The following is a 16,401-nucleotide window of genomic DNA, read 5'->3' as shown; positions in this document are numbered from 1 at the left end:
AGTTAAATCAGACCAATCATTTACTGACTACTGCTGAAGAACTGAAATACCTAAAAGGATTCACCAACTCTATTTACAAATTTAACAGTCAAAATCTATTAATCAGAAGTATCAGCTTACTTAAATATAAGATCATCCACATCAGTCAGAGTAGCCCCAATACTTTTCAATAGCAAGTTGACTGAATGAATAGCGATCATTTCTTTTTTGTCCTTATCTGATTCTTCTCCACCTGCACCCAAAGACAGACTCAAATGCAACTACAAGACAAAAATATTTGTAAAGAATGAAATCAACAGGTATGTATGAAATCCAACAATCATGTTTGTAAATTATTTATAGTTGACTTGGTTTTTAAAAATTGCACTACTTGAACAGCTACACCTGCAATGCACTTAAAAAACAGTGATCAGGTTCCCTTAATAGCTCTTTTGTTCACCCACGTGTAGAGCCATGCACGGATACAAAATTTGGATCTGCATCCATCTGCAAGTGGCAAATATGCTTCGCGGATATATGCAGATATCCACAGATTTGCAGGGCTCTACCATGTGCACAGTAAAACTCAAACAAAATCCTCTGTTTATAAAAACTGTGAGAATAACATGTTTATTCACAAGTCATGACGACATCAATCATGTTCACAGACAGAAAACTAATGTGGAATATAAGTGGGTCCCGATGGAAATTAGTACTAGCAAAAAAGGTTTGTATTTTAACTAGCCTGAATTTAGCTAGCAAATAAATACATCTTTTTTCCAACATTCTTCTCTGGAACTGCACATTTCACAGTGTTGGCAATACAAGATTTAAGTTCTGAGTCTCTTCAAGCAAAAAATGGTTACCTTTCATAACTGTTGTTCTTCGAGATGTGTTGCTCATGTCCATTCCATTCCATTTGTGTGCACGCCCATGTGCACAGTAGTCGGAGACTTTTGCCTTAGTGGTATCTGTAGGATCAGCTGTGGCGCCCCCTTGAGTGCCATGCTCATGCATTGGTATATTACGCACCACTGATCCTATGCCCTCTCAGTTCCTCCTAGCCTGCAACTCCGACAGAGGGGTAGGAGGGTGAGTAATGGAATGGATATGAGCAACATATCTCAAAGAACAAGAGTTATGGAAGGTAACCGATTTTTCTTCGAGTGTTTGCTCATGTCAATTCCATTCTAGGTGACTCTCAGGCAGTATCTATGGAGTTGGGCTCAGATTTCAGAGTTTCGTGGCTTGCAGTACCGCCCTACCAAAGCCAGCATCGTCCCGGGCCTGCTGGGTCAGTGCGTAGTGGGACGTAAATGTATGGATGGATGACCAGGTGGCCACCCTGCAGATGCCCTGGATAGGTACAGGGCTCAGGAAAGCTGCCAAAGAGGCCTGTGCCCTGGTCAAGTGGGCAGCGACAACAACTGGCGGTGACACCTTCGCTTGATCGTAGCAGAAGCGAATGCAGGCGATGATCCTAGAAGAAATTCTTTGGGTGGATACAGGGTGCCCTTTCATCTGGTTGGTCATTGCAACAAACAATTGTGTAGACTTATGGAATGGCTTGGTCCTGTCGATGTAGAAGACAAGAGCCCTCCTAACGTACAAGACATGTAGTCTACCCTCCTCTGCCAATTTAATGCAGCTTCAGAAAGAAGATTCTGGCTTGAATGAAATTAAGACACCACCTTGGGAAGGAAAGCCGGTGCAGTCCCAGCTGTACCTTGTCCTTGTAGAAAAATGTATACGGCAGCTCCAAGGTGAGCGCCCGACTCTCCAAGACTCAATGGGCTGAAGTCACCACGACTAGGAATGCAACCTTCCAGGACAGGAGGAGGAGAGAACAGGAAGCCAAAGGCTTGAAAGGGGGCTCCACAAGATGTTACAGCACCAGGTTCAAGTCCCACAGAGTAATTGGGTCCTTGACATGGGGGTAGAGGTGCTTAAGGCCCTTGACGAATCTGACAGTCATGTCCTGGCTGAAGACCGACCTGCCCTTGAGCAGTGGATGAAATGCCAAGATGGCTGCCAGGTGGATCTCGATCAATGAAAGGGACAAACCCTGGAGCTTGAGATGCAGAAGGTATCCCAGAATGAGCTGCAATGAGGCCTGCTCGGGCTGGATGCCTTTTTCTGAGATCCAACAAATGAACAGCTTCCACTTGGCGAGGTAGTTCACCCTGGTAGAGGGCTTTTTACTTCCCAACAGGAACTGCTGAACGTACGCTGAGCACTGCTGCTCCTACTCATTCATTCAACCACACAACAGCCAAGCCATTAAGTGCAGCGCCGCCAGGTTTGGGTGTAGAAGACTGCCATGGTTTTGGAACAGCAAGTCCGGCCTAAGAGGCAGATAGAACGGAGTTGCCACCGAAAGGTTCAGCAGTGTGCTGTCCCACTGTTGGGGCGACAAGGCCGGCGCTATGAGAATCACCCTTGCTCTGTCCTACTTGATCTTTGTAAGGACCCTGGGGAGCAACGGTACTGGAGGAAAGGCATACCTCTGAGCCCCCAACCACAGGAGTAGAAAAGCGTCCAACAGGGGCCCCCATCCAAGCCTCTCATCGAGCAAAAGACATGGCATTTCCTATTCTGTTTGGACGCAAACAGGTCCACTCGGGGAGTTCCCCACTTGCAGAAGATGAAACTGACCACCTCCAGGACGGAGGGACCAATCATGGCAAGAGAAGAAGATCCTGCTGAGGCAATCTTCCAAGGCATTCTGGGCCCCTGGAAGGTGCGCTGCAATGAGATGTATACCATACTGCAGACAGACATCTCAGAGCCTGACAGCTTCTTGACAGAGGGCCATCGACCTGGCTCCACCTTGCTTGTTGATATAGAGCATGGCAGCCATGTTGTCTGTAAGGACCTGAACCACTTTGCCCAGTATATTCGGTAGGAAGGCTTGGCAGGCCAGGCACATCGCACTGAGTTTCCTGACGTGGATATGCAAGGAGCGATCGTGACTGGACCAATGACCTTGTGTACTAAGATAGCACAGATGGGCGCCCGACCCCAGGTCCGAAGCATCAGAGACCAGGGCTGTCAACACGGCCAGAGCCTCGAAGGGAACTTCTTCCAGCACCGCCGCAAGGTCTGACCACCAGGTGATAGACGACAGTACACTGTCTGGAATTCTGATCACCCGTTGGGGCCATAAGCCAATGCCAGCCATGCCTGCAGGGGCCTGAAGCACAGTCACACGCGCCGGACCACATACATGTAGGCTGCCATGTGTCTCAACAGTTTCAGGCACGTGTGGGCGGTGATGAGTGAGTGGGCTCGCATAAACGAGATGAGGTTCACCATGGCTTGGAACCGAGTCTCGGCGAGGAAGGCCCTGGCCCGAGCAGAGTAGAGAACCACTCCGATGAATTCTATGCATTACACTGGGGTTAAGGTTGACTTTTTCTCATTTATTATCAGCCCCAGGTCATGACAGGTCGGACAGACCAGCTCGAGATGCCTCCGCACCTGGTCTCGGGACCGGCCCCGTATCAGCCAGTTGTGGAGGTATGGATACAGTTGTACTCCCTAATGTCTCAGGTAAGCGGCCACCGGCGCTGTGCACTCTGTGCACATCCTCAGGGCTGATGAGAGACCAAAGGGTATTGCCGTCAACTGGAAATGGCGCCGGCCCAGCATGAAACAGAGCAAGTGCTGGTGCCCTGGAAATATGGAAGTAAGTGTTCTTTAAACTGAGGGCGGTGTACCAGTCTCCTGGATCCAGGGAGGAGATGATGGAGGCCAGGGAGACCATGCAAAGCTTCAACTTCTCAAGAGACTTGTTGAGGCGACACAGGTCCAGAATGGGTCTGAAGCCCCCTTTTGTCTTCAGAATTAGGAAGTAATGGGAGTAGAACCCTCTTCCTTCCATGTTCTGAGGGACCTTCTACACTGCCCTCAAGCACAGGAGGTTGTCGACCTCCTGAATGAGGAGCTGCTCCTGAGAAGGGTCCCTGAAGAGGGATGGGAAAAGGGGGGGGGAGGGGTGGTTGGTGATATACTGTAGGGTATAGCTAAGGCTAAGGTTTTGTCACGGATATTTTTAGTAGAGTATGGACAGCTCACAGATACAAAAAGAAACATTCATGGAAGACTTAAATATCTTGGACAAAATGGGGATCTGCGGATCCCCATACTGCCAGAAAGGGGGGCAGCTGTGCAGGGGCTAGAAGCCGCCTACAGCAGCTGGGAGCTGCAGGGTACCCCCAACACCCACAGCTCAGAGGTTCCCCTGCTGCCAAAAGCGAGCTCAGGGGTTCCTCCACCGCCCACAGCGGCTGGGAGCTGCGGGGGACCCTGCAGCTCCCCACCACTGAAGTCACAGCAGTTGCTGGAAGTTACGGAAAAGGTTCAGAAAAGGGCAACTAAAACGATTAGGGGTTTGGAACGGGTCCCATATGAGGAGAGATTAAAGAGGCTAGGACTTTTCAGCTTGGAAAAGAGGAAATTAAGGGGGGATATGATAGAGGTATATAAAATCATGAGTGGTGTGGAGAAAGTGAATAAGGAAAAGTTATTTACTTGTTCCCACAATATAAGAACTAGGGGCCACCAAAGGAAATTAATGGATAGCACGTTTAAAACAAATAAAAGGAAGTTCTTCTTCCCTCAGCGCACAATCAACCTGTGGAACTCCTTGCCCAAGGAGGTTGTGAAGGCTAGGGCTATAATAGGGTTTAAAAGACAACTGGATAAATTCATGGAGGTTAAGTCCATTAATGGCTATTAGCCAGGATGGGTAAGGAATGGTGTCCCTAGCCTCTGCTTGTCTGAGGGTGGCGATGGATGGCAGGAGAGAGATCACTAGAGAACCTGTTAGGTTCACTCCCTCTGGGGCACCTGGCATTGGCCACTGTCGGTAGACAGGATACTGGGCTGGATGGACCTTTGGTCTGACCCAGTATGGCCATTCTTATGACCTCTGTGACTAAATCGCAGCCTTAGGTATAGCCCAATAAAAACTGCATCGAACACTCAACAGTCTGATGAGATACGGGACTAGGCCGACTGGAAAGGGCGGGATGGATCAATCAGATTGACAGGGGCATTATACTCGGGCACAGCCTTAAAATAATTGCTTTTAGCCTCCCTGACTTCTAGGAGGGTCAGGTTGTGCAGCCGAGCAGGAAGATGATGGTTATCACCGCTTATGATCCTTGCCTTTCTCCTGTTGGAGCCTGCTTTGCAAGTTCTCCAGGACCTTGGACTGCTGAGGGGAAGGAAGGACGGAAAGGCTTCCTGGATTGTTGTAGGATATAAAGGCCCAGGGAGCGGAGGGTGGTTTGGGAGTCTTTAGGTCCATGGAGCCTTGAGTCTGTAAGCTCAGAGAAGAGTCTGGTGCCCTTGAAAGGGAGGTCTTGGATTGTGGCCTGCATCTCTGGGGACAACCCAGAGGATTGCAGCCAAGAGCTGCGTCTCGTGGCCACCGCAGATGCGACCACTCTGGCCGCTGAGTCTGTAGCATTCCAGGCCATTTGAAGGACTGCTCTGGTGACTGACGTACCTTTATCCACCAGTGCAGCGAACTCATGGGCACAATATTGTGTGAGGGCTTCTTTGAATTTATTCAGGGAGTCCCACAGATTGAAATTATATGGTCTCAGCAGGGCCTGGTGATTATAGACCCTGAATAGTAGGATAACCGTCGAATAAACTTTTCTGCCAAACAAATCAAGCCTTTTGGCTTCTTTGCTCTTCGGCGTACTGCTAACTTGATCCTGTCCATCCCTTTCGTTCACCGCGGACACAACCAGTTTTGCCGCAGGGTGATGTGTATAGAGATATTCAAATCCCTTTGCAGGAACTTTTCTGCCTTCTTAGAGGTCAATGGAACAGAGGAGGGGGCTTGCCACAGTGACTCGGCAATTTTAAGGACCCCCGGGAGGACGGGCAACACGACCCTAGCAGGGTTGGTGGCTGAAATTACATTGAAGAGGTCGGCCTCTACTGCGACCTCCTCAACCTGGAGGATCAAGTTTTCAGTCACCATTTAAGGATGGTCTGGTGCTCCTTAAAATCATCAGGGGGAGACTGCTGGAGTGAGACAGCCTGGCCACCACCTCATCAGCGGACAATAGAGTCTGTTCCCCCTCCTTGTCTGGGGAAGGCTCCTTTGGTGCTGGAGTCCAGTGTGCAGGTGCCGTGTCCGGCTCAGTAGAGCTCTGATTGCGACGCCGGCGATGCCATGGCCAGCTTGTCCACGGCTGCCAGGAAGGGCTGGAAATACGTGACCTGCATCACTGGCACCCATGCGTTCCAGTACGGCCACTGGGTAGGCCACTGTTCCTGCTGTGACAGCACCATGGTCGGTGCTGTGACAGTCTCACGTGTCACGAGGAGAATTCCCTTGTCAGGGCAAAGGGCTAAATTTTTGGTCTGATCCAGACCACTGTCCCACTGGCGAACACGGTGGAGTCGTTGAGGCCTGGGTTTGCCTGCTGACTTTGAATGGCGACCTGTGAAGCGAAGGCGAGTAGTGACGTCTGCCGGAGGGCAACCAGGACTGGTGCCGTGATTCTGAGCGACCCCTCCAGGACAGTGACCAATGTCTAGGAGACCACCTGAACGAGAGAGACTGGGGCCTAGTCAACCTGTGGCCAAAAGTACCTGCAGCATGGGAGGCTCCAGCATCCCACGCCTAGTAGACGGTGACCTGGGTCATCTAGCTAGAGAGCTAGGATACGGTGCCGGGATCCAAGATTGTAGAGACGGGAATGTGCACCTGCGGTCTGAAGATTCGGGGGTACTCCACCCTCCTGTGAGGCTGCACTCTCATAGGCTTTGTAGCCTTTTCTCATAGGGTTGTAGCCAAGACAGCCACCTGGTGTGGCGCCTGCGGAGCTGGCCGCTGGACCGAGTCAGGCCCTGACAGCCTTGGGAGAGGCCGTAGAGCTTTGCCACTTCCTGGGGTCAGGGGTGGGTCCCTGGCCAGGCAGGGGGGTCTGACCTCAGCAGTACCCCCGTAAAGCCCCACGGTGAGCGTCTGGCCTAACAAAGATCCTTTGCCCACAACCCCTTTGTCCTTCGGTGCCGAGGGGCTCTTCTTCTTCTGGAACTTCTTCAGCACCGACGAGGAGGAAGTACTCGGTGTGATTTGGCTGAAGAGGGCTCCAATGTGAAGGCCCTCAAGCAGATATCCTGCTCCTTTTATGTACAAGGATGAAAGTTTTTACAAATGCGACACTTGTCCTAAAAAAGAAAAGGAGGACTTGTGGCACCTTAGAGACTAACCAATTTATTAGAGCATAAGCTTTCGTGAGCTACAGCTCACTTCCTCAGATGCATATCGTGGAAACTGCAGCAGGCTTTATATATACACAGAGAATATGAAACAATACCTATTCCCACCCCACTGTCACTTGTCCTGTCTATGGGCTTCCCCCAAACACTTCAGGCAGCTGTCATGGGGGTCACTGATCGGCATCAGCCTGCTGCATGACGCACATGGCTTGAAGCCAGGTGAGCGGGGCATGTCCCACTCGGGGCCAACACCCAGCCAGGACTCTAAGTACTCTAACTTAACACTACAAAGACTTACTATTAACTATACACAGACTAGGTAGAACAAGGGACTATGAAGAACCACTAACCATCTTGCTAAACGCAAGACAAGGCACTTCGACCAACTGTTATAAGCGGTAAGAAGGAACTGAGAGGGCATAGGGTGAGCGGCGCCTAATATACGCACGCATGAGCGTGGCACCCAACGGGGCACCACAGCTGACCCTATGGATACCGCTAAGGCAAAAGTCTCTGACAACTGTGCACGTCGGTGCGCACACAGCTAGAATGGAATCGACATGAGGAAGCACTTGAAGAAGAACTACCTGTTTAGCAAGTAGGAGGACTCTTCAAAATTTCTCTACCTTAGCAGGGAGCAGCAAAAGGAAGAGCCTTCTCTATCCATATTCATCCTCTCAGCTATGGTGAGAAACTGCTTACTGCATCAACCTTATTGTGGGGTTTCTTAGTATCTCTCTCCTTGCTTAAGTTTTGGTTTTGTTTCTCCCCCCTACACTCACCTTAGTCACTTTCTGAGCCTCATTACCATCCAGTTTTTTTGAATACTGGGACCTGCAAGGCTAGTTGGTGGAAAGAAAAAACAGCCCTTCTTTCCCAAAATAACAGATCCTTAAGATAGAGCTCCAAAACACGAAAAAGGCATAGCCATCTCCAATGAAATTCAACAGGTATATGACCAAATTCCATAAGTAGCTCTAGCTGTGCTTCCTCCCCGCTCCCAAATTAAACTAGTGATTGTAACAATCACATAACTTCAGGACAAAGTTCAAAAAAACAGTATCATGGAGCCACAATAAAATGGTGGGATTTGACATTAAGTATAATGAAAGATTAATGCTTTTTATTCAGATTGTGCACATCCATTAAAAAGGTGAATTTTTTCACCATCATATGTTAGTATTTTTATACTCTTCCTACTTTTGACACCCATATGACATCCATTATAGCCTTCTGTTTAGACAGTCACTGTTACTAAGTGCAGATGAAACATAAAACAAATATTTCTTGATGATTCCTAGATCAACTGAGAAACTTTTCCACCACGTATTGAAAATCTGACAAGTCACAGATTCCTGTAGGGTCGTATTACTATAAATGAAAGGCTAGAAAATAGTTATTTAATCTGATCAATGTGAATAGCTAGTTAAACATGAAGAAGAAATTAGGAGATACTACTTAAGGCTTTTGCTTCTCCAATGTATTTTCCTCTACAACATACCTTAATTGGAGAAATATGGAAGTGCTCAAAGAAACTGAGGGTTGACATATCAGTTAAGGAAGATTCCATCAATTCAGTATTAAGAGCATCTACATCTTGCTGAATTAACTTTGTCTGTTTGTAAAAAAAGACAATTTTAAATCAAAACTCTGGTTTCCTTAATGTCAACCTGAATTCAAAATGGAAAAAAAAAAAGTTATGGGATCAAAGAAAGGTAAAAGTAAAATAATTACACAATTGCTTAGATAGCTGTAGCAGAGATGTCCTCCAAGTACACAAGTACAGTACATTAATTATCCATCATATACTAAATTGTGATAACTATGTTCATTTCTTCCTTATTCAAAAGGGGGCAAACTAATCCTTTCTAGATGACCTATTACACCCGTTTTTCCTTTGATGGGTAAATTTTCTCGTTTTGATGACAAATGTAACTTCTCACATTTATTCCATCTCACTCAAGATTTTTCTTTTTTGATTTTTCTGTCATCCTTTAGTTTTCTAATACTTTATTCATTGAGATGGAGTGCTGAATACAAATTATAAACACTTATGATTTCCATGAACTCTTAGGTCACCTAAAGCTTTTTCCCCCCCCCACTCAGTTAGACAGGGCCTTCAGTTCCACCTGGAAATAAGAAACTTTATGGGTTTGAAAGTTTCATTTCAAGAAAAAACAGTTTGTAGGAACTACTCTCACACACAAATTATGGGGGATCTTTTCATTTCTGAAGATGTATAGATGACAAAAAACCATTCAGGTCTTACACTGCACAAGTAGCACCTACTGCTCCCTTAGGAAGAAATAGAATGAGTATGCATACTTTACAGCAAAATGATGGGGTCTAAATTAGTTGTTACCACTCAAGAGAGAGATCTTGGCATCGTTGTGTATAGCTCTCGAAATATAGCCACTCAATGTCCAGCGGCAGTCAAAAAAGCAAACAATGTTGGGAATCATTAAGCAGATAAGACAGAAAATACCATATTGTGTCTATATAAATCCATGGTACACCCACATCTTGAATACTGCATGTAGATATGGTTGCCCCATCTCAAAAGAGATATATTGGAATTGGAAAAGGTTCAGAAAAGGGCAACAAAAATGATTGGGGGTATGGAACAGCTTCCGTATGGAGAGAGATCAATAAGATTGGGACTTTTCAGCTTGGAAAGGAGATGCCTAAGAGGCGAAATGATAGAGGTCTATAAAATCATGACTGGTGTGGAGAAAGTAAATAAAGAAGTATTTACTCCTTCTCAAAACACAAGAACAAGGTGTCACCAAATGAAATTAATAGGCAACAGGTTTAAAACAAACAAACGGAAGTATTTCTTAACACAATGCAGAGTCAACCTGTGGAACTCCTTGCTAGAGGATGTTGTGAAGGCAAAAACAGTAACAGGGTTTAAAAGAGAACTAGATTAATTCATGGAGGATAGGTCCATCAATGGTTATGAGCCAGGATGGGCAAGTATGGCGTCCCTAGCCTCTGTTTGCTACAAGCTGGGAATGGGTGACAGGGGATGGATCACTTGATGATTACCTGCTCTGTTCATTCCCTCTGGGGCACCTGGCATTGGCCACTGTTGGAAGACAGGATACTAGGCTAGATGGACCTTTGGTCTGACCCAGTATGGCCATTCTTATGTTCAATCTGACAGTCAATTAAAATGGGAACTATTAACAAGCTCAATTAAAGATATTCTATATGTAAGTTAACTATGCATTTTTCATTAGCCCTATAAAATAATTTTATGTCTCCTACTGCAATCTTGGCCCCCAACACGTTGTAGCCATGAGATCCACAAGTTGAACATGCATTGTGCAAACAAGTGTTTTAACATTTCTTACGAATAGTAGTTACCCAAACACTGACAAGCTACTACTAGTAGGCGCCCGCACCAACTAACAGAGTACCCAATTCTATACTCAATTTGAGAATTCATATTTTTCCCCAACTGTCTGAGCATTCCACTGCTAGCCATTTTACCATTTGGAAGATGCTTTCAATTTATTTTAAATTTGATTTTCAAAATACTTAATTGACATGGTAATAAATCAAACCTGTCTTAGTAAAATAAGTACTTTTTTCCTAAACACACATTACCCTTTGCTGTTCAGCTTCTGGATCTGTAGATGGCGTGAAAAGCCCAATAAGTGCTCCTAGAAACCCCTGATCCAATTTCAATGCCATCTCCTGGATAAGAACCATAAAATATCTAAGAAAAAATAAAAGGAAAAATATGGTGACTGACTTTTTCATGCTAAAATCAGAGATCATCTTGTAGACACAGATTTAAATTAACTACCACATGCTGGGTACTAAGGTTCAAGCTCATAATATTTTAAAGCTCTGGTTAGAGTATTAGAAGCATCAGTTTATAGCTGGAGGGGCCTAACAGAAAGACATCTGAAGAGATCCGCTATTAATAGTAGGCTACAATTCAACACAGAAAAGGCAAAACACATTAATAATCTAATCTATTTAGAGTTTATCCTAATAACTAACTGGTATTTCATACATTACAATACAATTGCTTCATGAAACAAATTCTGAGAAAGAAGTAAAGGTCATGGGATACGTGGCGTCAGACCCTTAAACCCTCATTCTGACCACGGGTAGAACTCCCATGTAAACTGCCCATTTACCTGGGAGGTCACCAGGGTATGTCAGCTTCTGGTGCGGGAAAACTGCATTTACAACATAAATGTTCTTTGAATGTGTTTAAGTAGCTAATCAAACCAGCTTATGCTGGAAGTATACCAATGATACTGAGACTTGTTTTAGTACTTGGGCTGGAAAACTTGGTACACTAATTGCATCTTAGCATACAATGGGTACAGGCTCAAAGTATTAGTTCCACAGGTATTAACATTTCTAAAGCAAGGTATAATATGCTTTTACTTACTTGAACTGCAGTACTTTACTGTACTCATTGAACCTAGTGATGATGCTGATATCTATGAATGGTTTTGGCTCTAATAAAAAATGTACAAATTAGTTAGTTTTATAATGGGTTCCATTCTGCAGTTAAATCAAAATATTTAATGTCAGAGCTAACTAATTTTAGATCACTCTTGCATACTTACCTGAATCCAAAGCTATTGACTTGGGAGGGGCTACAGGGTGAAACACAACTGGGAACATTGGACCAGGTAACTGGTTATCAACCTGAAACAAAGTCATATCAGATGAGCGGTATTTTAGCGAGAGTAAGATTTATAAAGGATTCCTTGGCTTCAGGCAGCTTACGCAGCTTAGGTACATAGTGATGTTTTGGAGTAAAAACTGTCATTTGCAAGCTTATTTTGTGTTTACCCTAATATCTGAAGCCTTGCCAGCACCTATTTATCAAGAAGAATTAGGACCATCAGAATAACAGTTGTGATTGGAAGTGTGCAAATAAGGTTTCAACTTTCAGCACAGGCAGGGGTTTAGGTGCTATTAAAAACACTGACTGTTTGTTGCTGTTTCATATTTTAAATAGTGAGGGGCCATATTGCAGTCCTTACTTACAAGCAAGGATCCCACTAAAATCAACTTCTTTATTTCAAAGGAATTTTTTTTTTTTTTTTTTTTTTAAGTTTTACAGGATTTGGCTCAAATCAAATAATATGGTCTCTGTAAACTCCAGTTTCAACAGCCTAGTCACGTGCCCCATTCCAGTACACGTGCCTTATATTATGATTTGAGATTCCAACTAAATATGGCATACAATGAATACTTGGTACCATATTGTATTAATGCTCCAAGTACAAAGTGCTGATGTGAACACTAAGCTATAAATGACTGAAGCTAATAGAGCTTAGTAGACAGATAAAGATGGTTTAATTTCTTAAAATTTCACACCTCTGTGGACTGAATGGACTGAACTTTTTAAGTTTGTAAAGTTTTTATATAATTCGGCAAACAAAAAAAATGGAATATAAAAAACACTTTCAGTTGTGGCCTTGAGTCAAGTAACAGTTACAGTCCCAGGATTTGGGAAAAAGCATCCAGTTATGAGGAACATTACTGGTTATTTAAAGAGAGGTTCTTTACAGAAGTATTAATACCAGAATACCACAAGTTTTCTTCCTCCACAAACTCCTGTTTCTCATTCTTTAAGCTAGTATTATCTACCCCTCGGAGAAAACTTTTAGCAAATATTCTCCTTTTCTTCTTTTGACTGAACAACACTAGAATTTGTTAAGCTTGGATGTAATCAGAATCTACAATGTCAAATTTAATAGCTATATTTCCACTCTAAGAGCAAGCACTTTAAAATATTTACCTTTGGTGCTGAATTCATGGCAGTGAATGAATGGGTATGCAATTACGGAAAGTGGTGAAGGGGAGGTTTGAAGCTCAAGTTTTAGAATGGAAATGTTCTGACTGTACAAGTATGGTTTCAGACTTCTAATATACTGAAGAGTCCAAACTTTCGAACAATTATTACCAAGAATAGTAATTTCTATTTTGACTGCTCATGCTAGTAAACACCACTCCTGGTAATTCTTGTAGGATTGGACTCTAAACCTCTAGGCACAGCACAGAGAGTAAGAGATATCTCACAACTAAATGCAAAATACACAACTTAAATGCTGAAACAATGTTTAAAATTATTTTCTCTGCCACAACAAGATTTCCATCATGACCTCAATTATAATGTCTCCCACTCTTCTTTATTCTGCCCTACAGATTCCTCACCAGCACCACATGTGAAATTCTGGGATACAGTAAAGTCTTGTAGCATGTCTTTAAGGTCATCTAAGCTATACCGTAATGAAAAAAAGCTAACCGTGAGCTCCAGATCAAAGGATTACTCACCACAAATACCTTGCGGCTACCACAAGAGGACTGTTAGCTTCAGATGATCTCACCTGCTGTGGAATTGATCTCAACGCTTACTAGCAAAGCCTGTTCAGCCTATAGTGAATAATGAAAAATGATACCTGAAGCCAATTCAACTGTGCCCGTAAGCTTCTTTGGTGAGGAGACTGTTTGAACTCAATATGAATGCCCGATAGGAAGTTTCGTCGAATACTGCATTTGATTGGGAGGCGCATTTTCATTGGCATCTTACCAAAATTCACCTAGGAACACATTATACATTTTAGCTCCATCTGGCTACTATTATTGCTCCTAGATTTCATTAAAATGGCCTTCACTAGACATGAATGGGTGTTCAATTAAAAGAAAGTAAACTAGTATTTAAAAAGTTGAATTTCCGGAGCTTTCTCGCTGTTGCATAATAGAATGGTTATTGAACTCATCATACACAAGCCAACATTGAATTTTTCTTTTTCTTAGAAAGAAGGGAAGAAAACCAGATGTTACTTTGTTACATTTGCTGCATATCTTCAGTTTGTTGAATGGAGAAGATAGGAACAATCTTATCCCAATTTAAGGTGGCATTAACATTTTTAGTCAACAAAATTAAAGACATATGCATGCAAATGAAAATATTTTTGTGCCACAAATTTATGTAACTAGGATAATTTTCTGAAAAAATCATCACCCCATTATTTTAACTCAAAAATACTGAATCACAAAAAATTGTGTGCCCTATGTATCATTTATTTCAAACACAATCATAAATCAAAGCTACACAAAGACTTAAGGCCTATATAATTTATGGTGGTATAAAAGATTACCTTTTTGGATATAAAATAGAAGAAAAGCTCAGATTGTTTATAATACTGTATATCATAAGAGTTTTGTCTCTATTTTATTTAGCCTTAAAAACTTTAAGAGATTTTTTTCAACAATTCCAATATGCTTGGAATGTACATGTTCTACAAATGACTTGTTCGTTAGGAACATCTAAATCACAAGAGAGAAATGTTATAAACACCTGAAAAGCTGCAGATTATTTTTCTGAATCAACAATATAAAAATGGATAATTCTATTTTTATCCTCAGACCACTATGCATTAACAGCTTTAATGCTATGTCCTCAATTTTTATCTGTGAATCAATTTGAGGATGATGAAGTTTCCACAAAATGAAACAACAGCTCCCATTTTTAAGTAAGAAGCGATAATGCAGTCGTCAACATTTACATTCATCATTGCCCTAAAATAGATGGAATCCAATGACCACAATTCAGCAGTACACACCTATTTAGTAAAGCGCTTAAGCATATTTTTAACTTCAGGCACATATTTAAGTCTGGTTGACTGCAATCTGATTTCAGCACATATACAACGCTGAGTTGAGTGGAAGTGTGACTGATATTATCTTTTTAGTCGCTGTCACCTGATCCCTAATATTACCACAGCCAAAGGAGAATTTCTATTAGGAAAAGTTTCAGAGTAACAGCCGTGTTAGTCTGTATTCACAAAAAGAAAAGGAGTACTTGTGGCACCTTAGAGACTAACCAATTTATTTGAGCATAAGCTTCCGATGAAGTGAGCTGTAGCTCACGAAAGCTTATGCTCAAATAAATTGGCTAGTCTCTAAGGTGCCACAAGTACTCCTTTTCTTATTAGGAAAAGGTGTAGCGGCCTAAATTTTTTAAATCAGATATCTGAGTTTTTCCACTAATTATGGTCTTGAATTCCAAAAGCCCAAAGTAAGTGAAACAGCCAATTGTCATAAAGTCCAATGTGCTTATAAAGTTTCCAGTTCCTCTATCATAAAAGGGATGAGATGTGTTTCGGTGCTTCATAAAGAATATACATCAAGTATAACTTCTGCATGGTAGAAACTTTTTAGACCAATTTAAACAAGGTTTCATAACCAAATTTTCTGCAAATTCTGGAATGTTTTAGTCCTAAACGACATACAACTACTGCATAGTTGAAATTACAGTGTGTGTCAGACAAATATCATCAACGTTTATTATAGCATTTGACAAACGTCTGATTGGAGAGGATCTGTAACATACTTAAATGTACAACTGCACACAATTGTGAAGGCATTTCCCAAATGAAAATTTTTACATGTTGTCTACATTCATTACTGGTACTAATATGGTAAAAACTGTTATACAAACTTTTCTATCAAAATTATTGATTAAACACTGAACAGCCACAAGAGTACCTCAAAGTTGTTGTCTATTTTAACCCAGCCCAGATCCTCCATGGTGTTTGTGGAAAGGTATTTCTGATAGGCTTTTTCCAACAGGTTTATCTGCTTTTGATTAAATGGCTTCCATCTCTGCTTTGGTTTCAATTCCCAGACAACACCAGAACTACAAGATAAGTACATTAATGTAATTAACACTTTTGAATAAAAATGCATTGAAGTAGAGTACACCAAATTTTCTAATGTTTATGAACCACATAACGCCTCATCCCCATGTTTCTGATGCTGATTTCCATTCATCTGTCAAAATTATGATTCTCTCTCTCTCTCTGCCAAGTCAATGACTGATGAAAGTGGAAATGAAATTTAGAAATGAAATTTATTTTTCTTGAAAACAGATTTCTACAGTTACTGTCACAACACAATGAAGACATGACCCAAATTACTAGTGTCCTTTTGTGGATATTTCTGTGCATCTATCTTTGCAATTTTTTGATGAGAGGCATATGATTTAATGCCAAGAATCAAGTTAACAGTAAAGTTATTTCTGAATTATGAATAGGAAATTGAAGAAAAGAACTGTTTATAATCATGCACATAGGAGTGTTTTCAAATGTAATTTGCAATTGGGAAAGTAAGTTACTAAAATGCAGA

The 16,401-nt window shown here is 42.6% G+C and overlaps 1 protein-coding gene across 1 annotated transcript in view; it reads right to left on the bottom strand.

Annotated features, from left to right (window-relative positions):
* The window catches only part of VPS13C (vacuolar protein sorting 13 homolog C), a 187,642-nt gene that overhangs the window by 30,669 nt on the left and 140,572 nt on the right, over positions 1-16,401 (bottom strand). Inside the window, exons 68-74 of the mRNA XM_073303628.2 lie at positions 15,763-15,913; positions 13,671-13,811; positions 11,826-11,907; positions 11,645-11,714; positions 10,843-10,954; positions 8,732-8,845; positions 121-260 (exon numbers count right to left, since the gene is read on the bottom strand). Of these exons, the coding sequence (XP_073159729.1) occupies positions 121-260; positions 8,732-8,845; positions 10,843-10,954; positions 11,645-11,714; positions 11,826-11,907; positions 13,671-13,811; positions 15,763-15,913 (810 nt within the window). The remainder of the gene's footprint in view (positions 1-120; positions 261-8,731; positions 8,846-10,842; positions 10,955-11,644; positions 11,715-11,825; positions 11,908-13,670; positions 13,812-15,762; positions 15,914-16,401) is intronic.

The sequence above is a fragment of the Lepidochelys kempii genome, chromosome 10, assembly GCF_965140285.1.
Source record: "Lepidochelys kempii isolate rLepKem1 chromosome 10, rLepKem1.hap1, whole genome shotgun sequence".
Classification (NCBI taxonomy): Eukaryota; Metazoa; Chordata; order Testudines; family Cheloniidae; genus Lepidochelys; species Lepidochelys kempii.
This window is presented reverse-complemented; position numbering and strand designations above follow the sequence as displayed.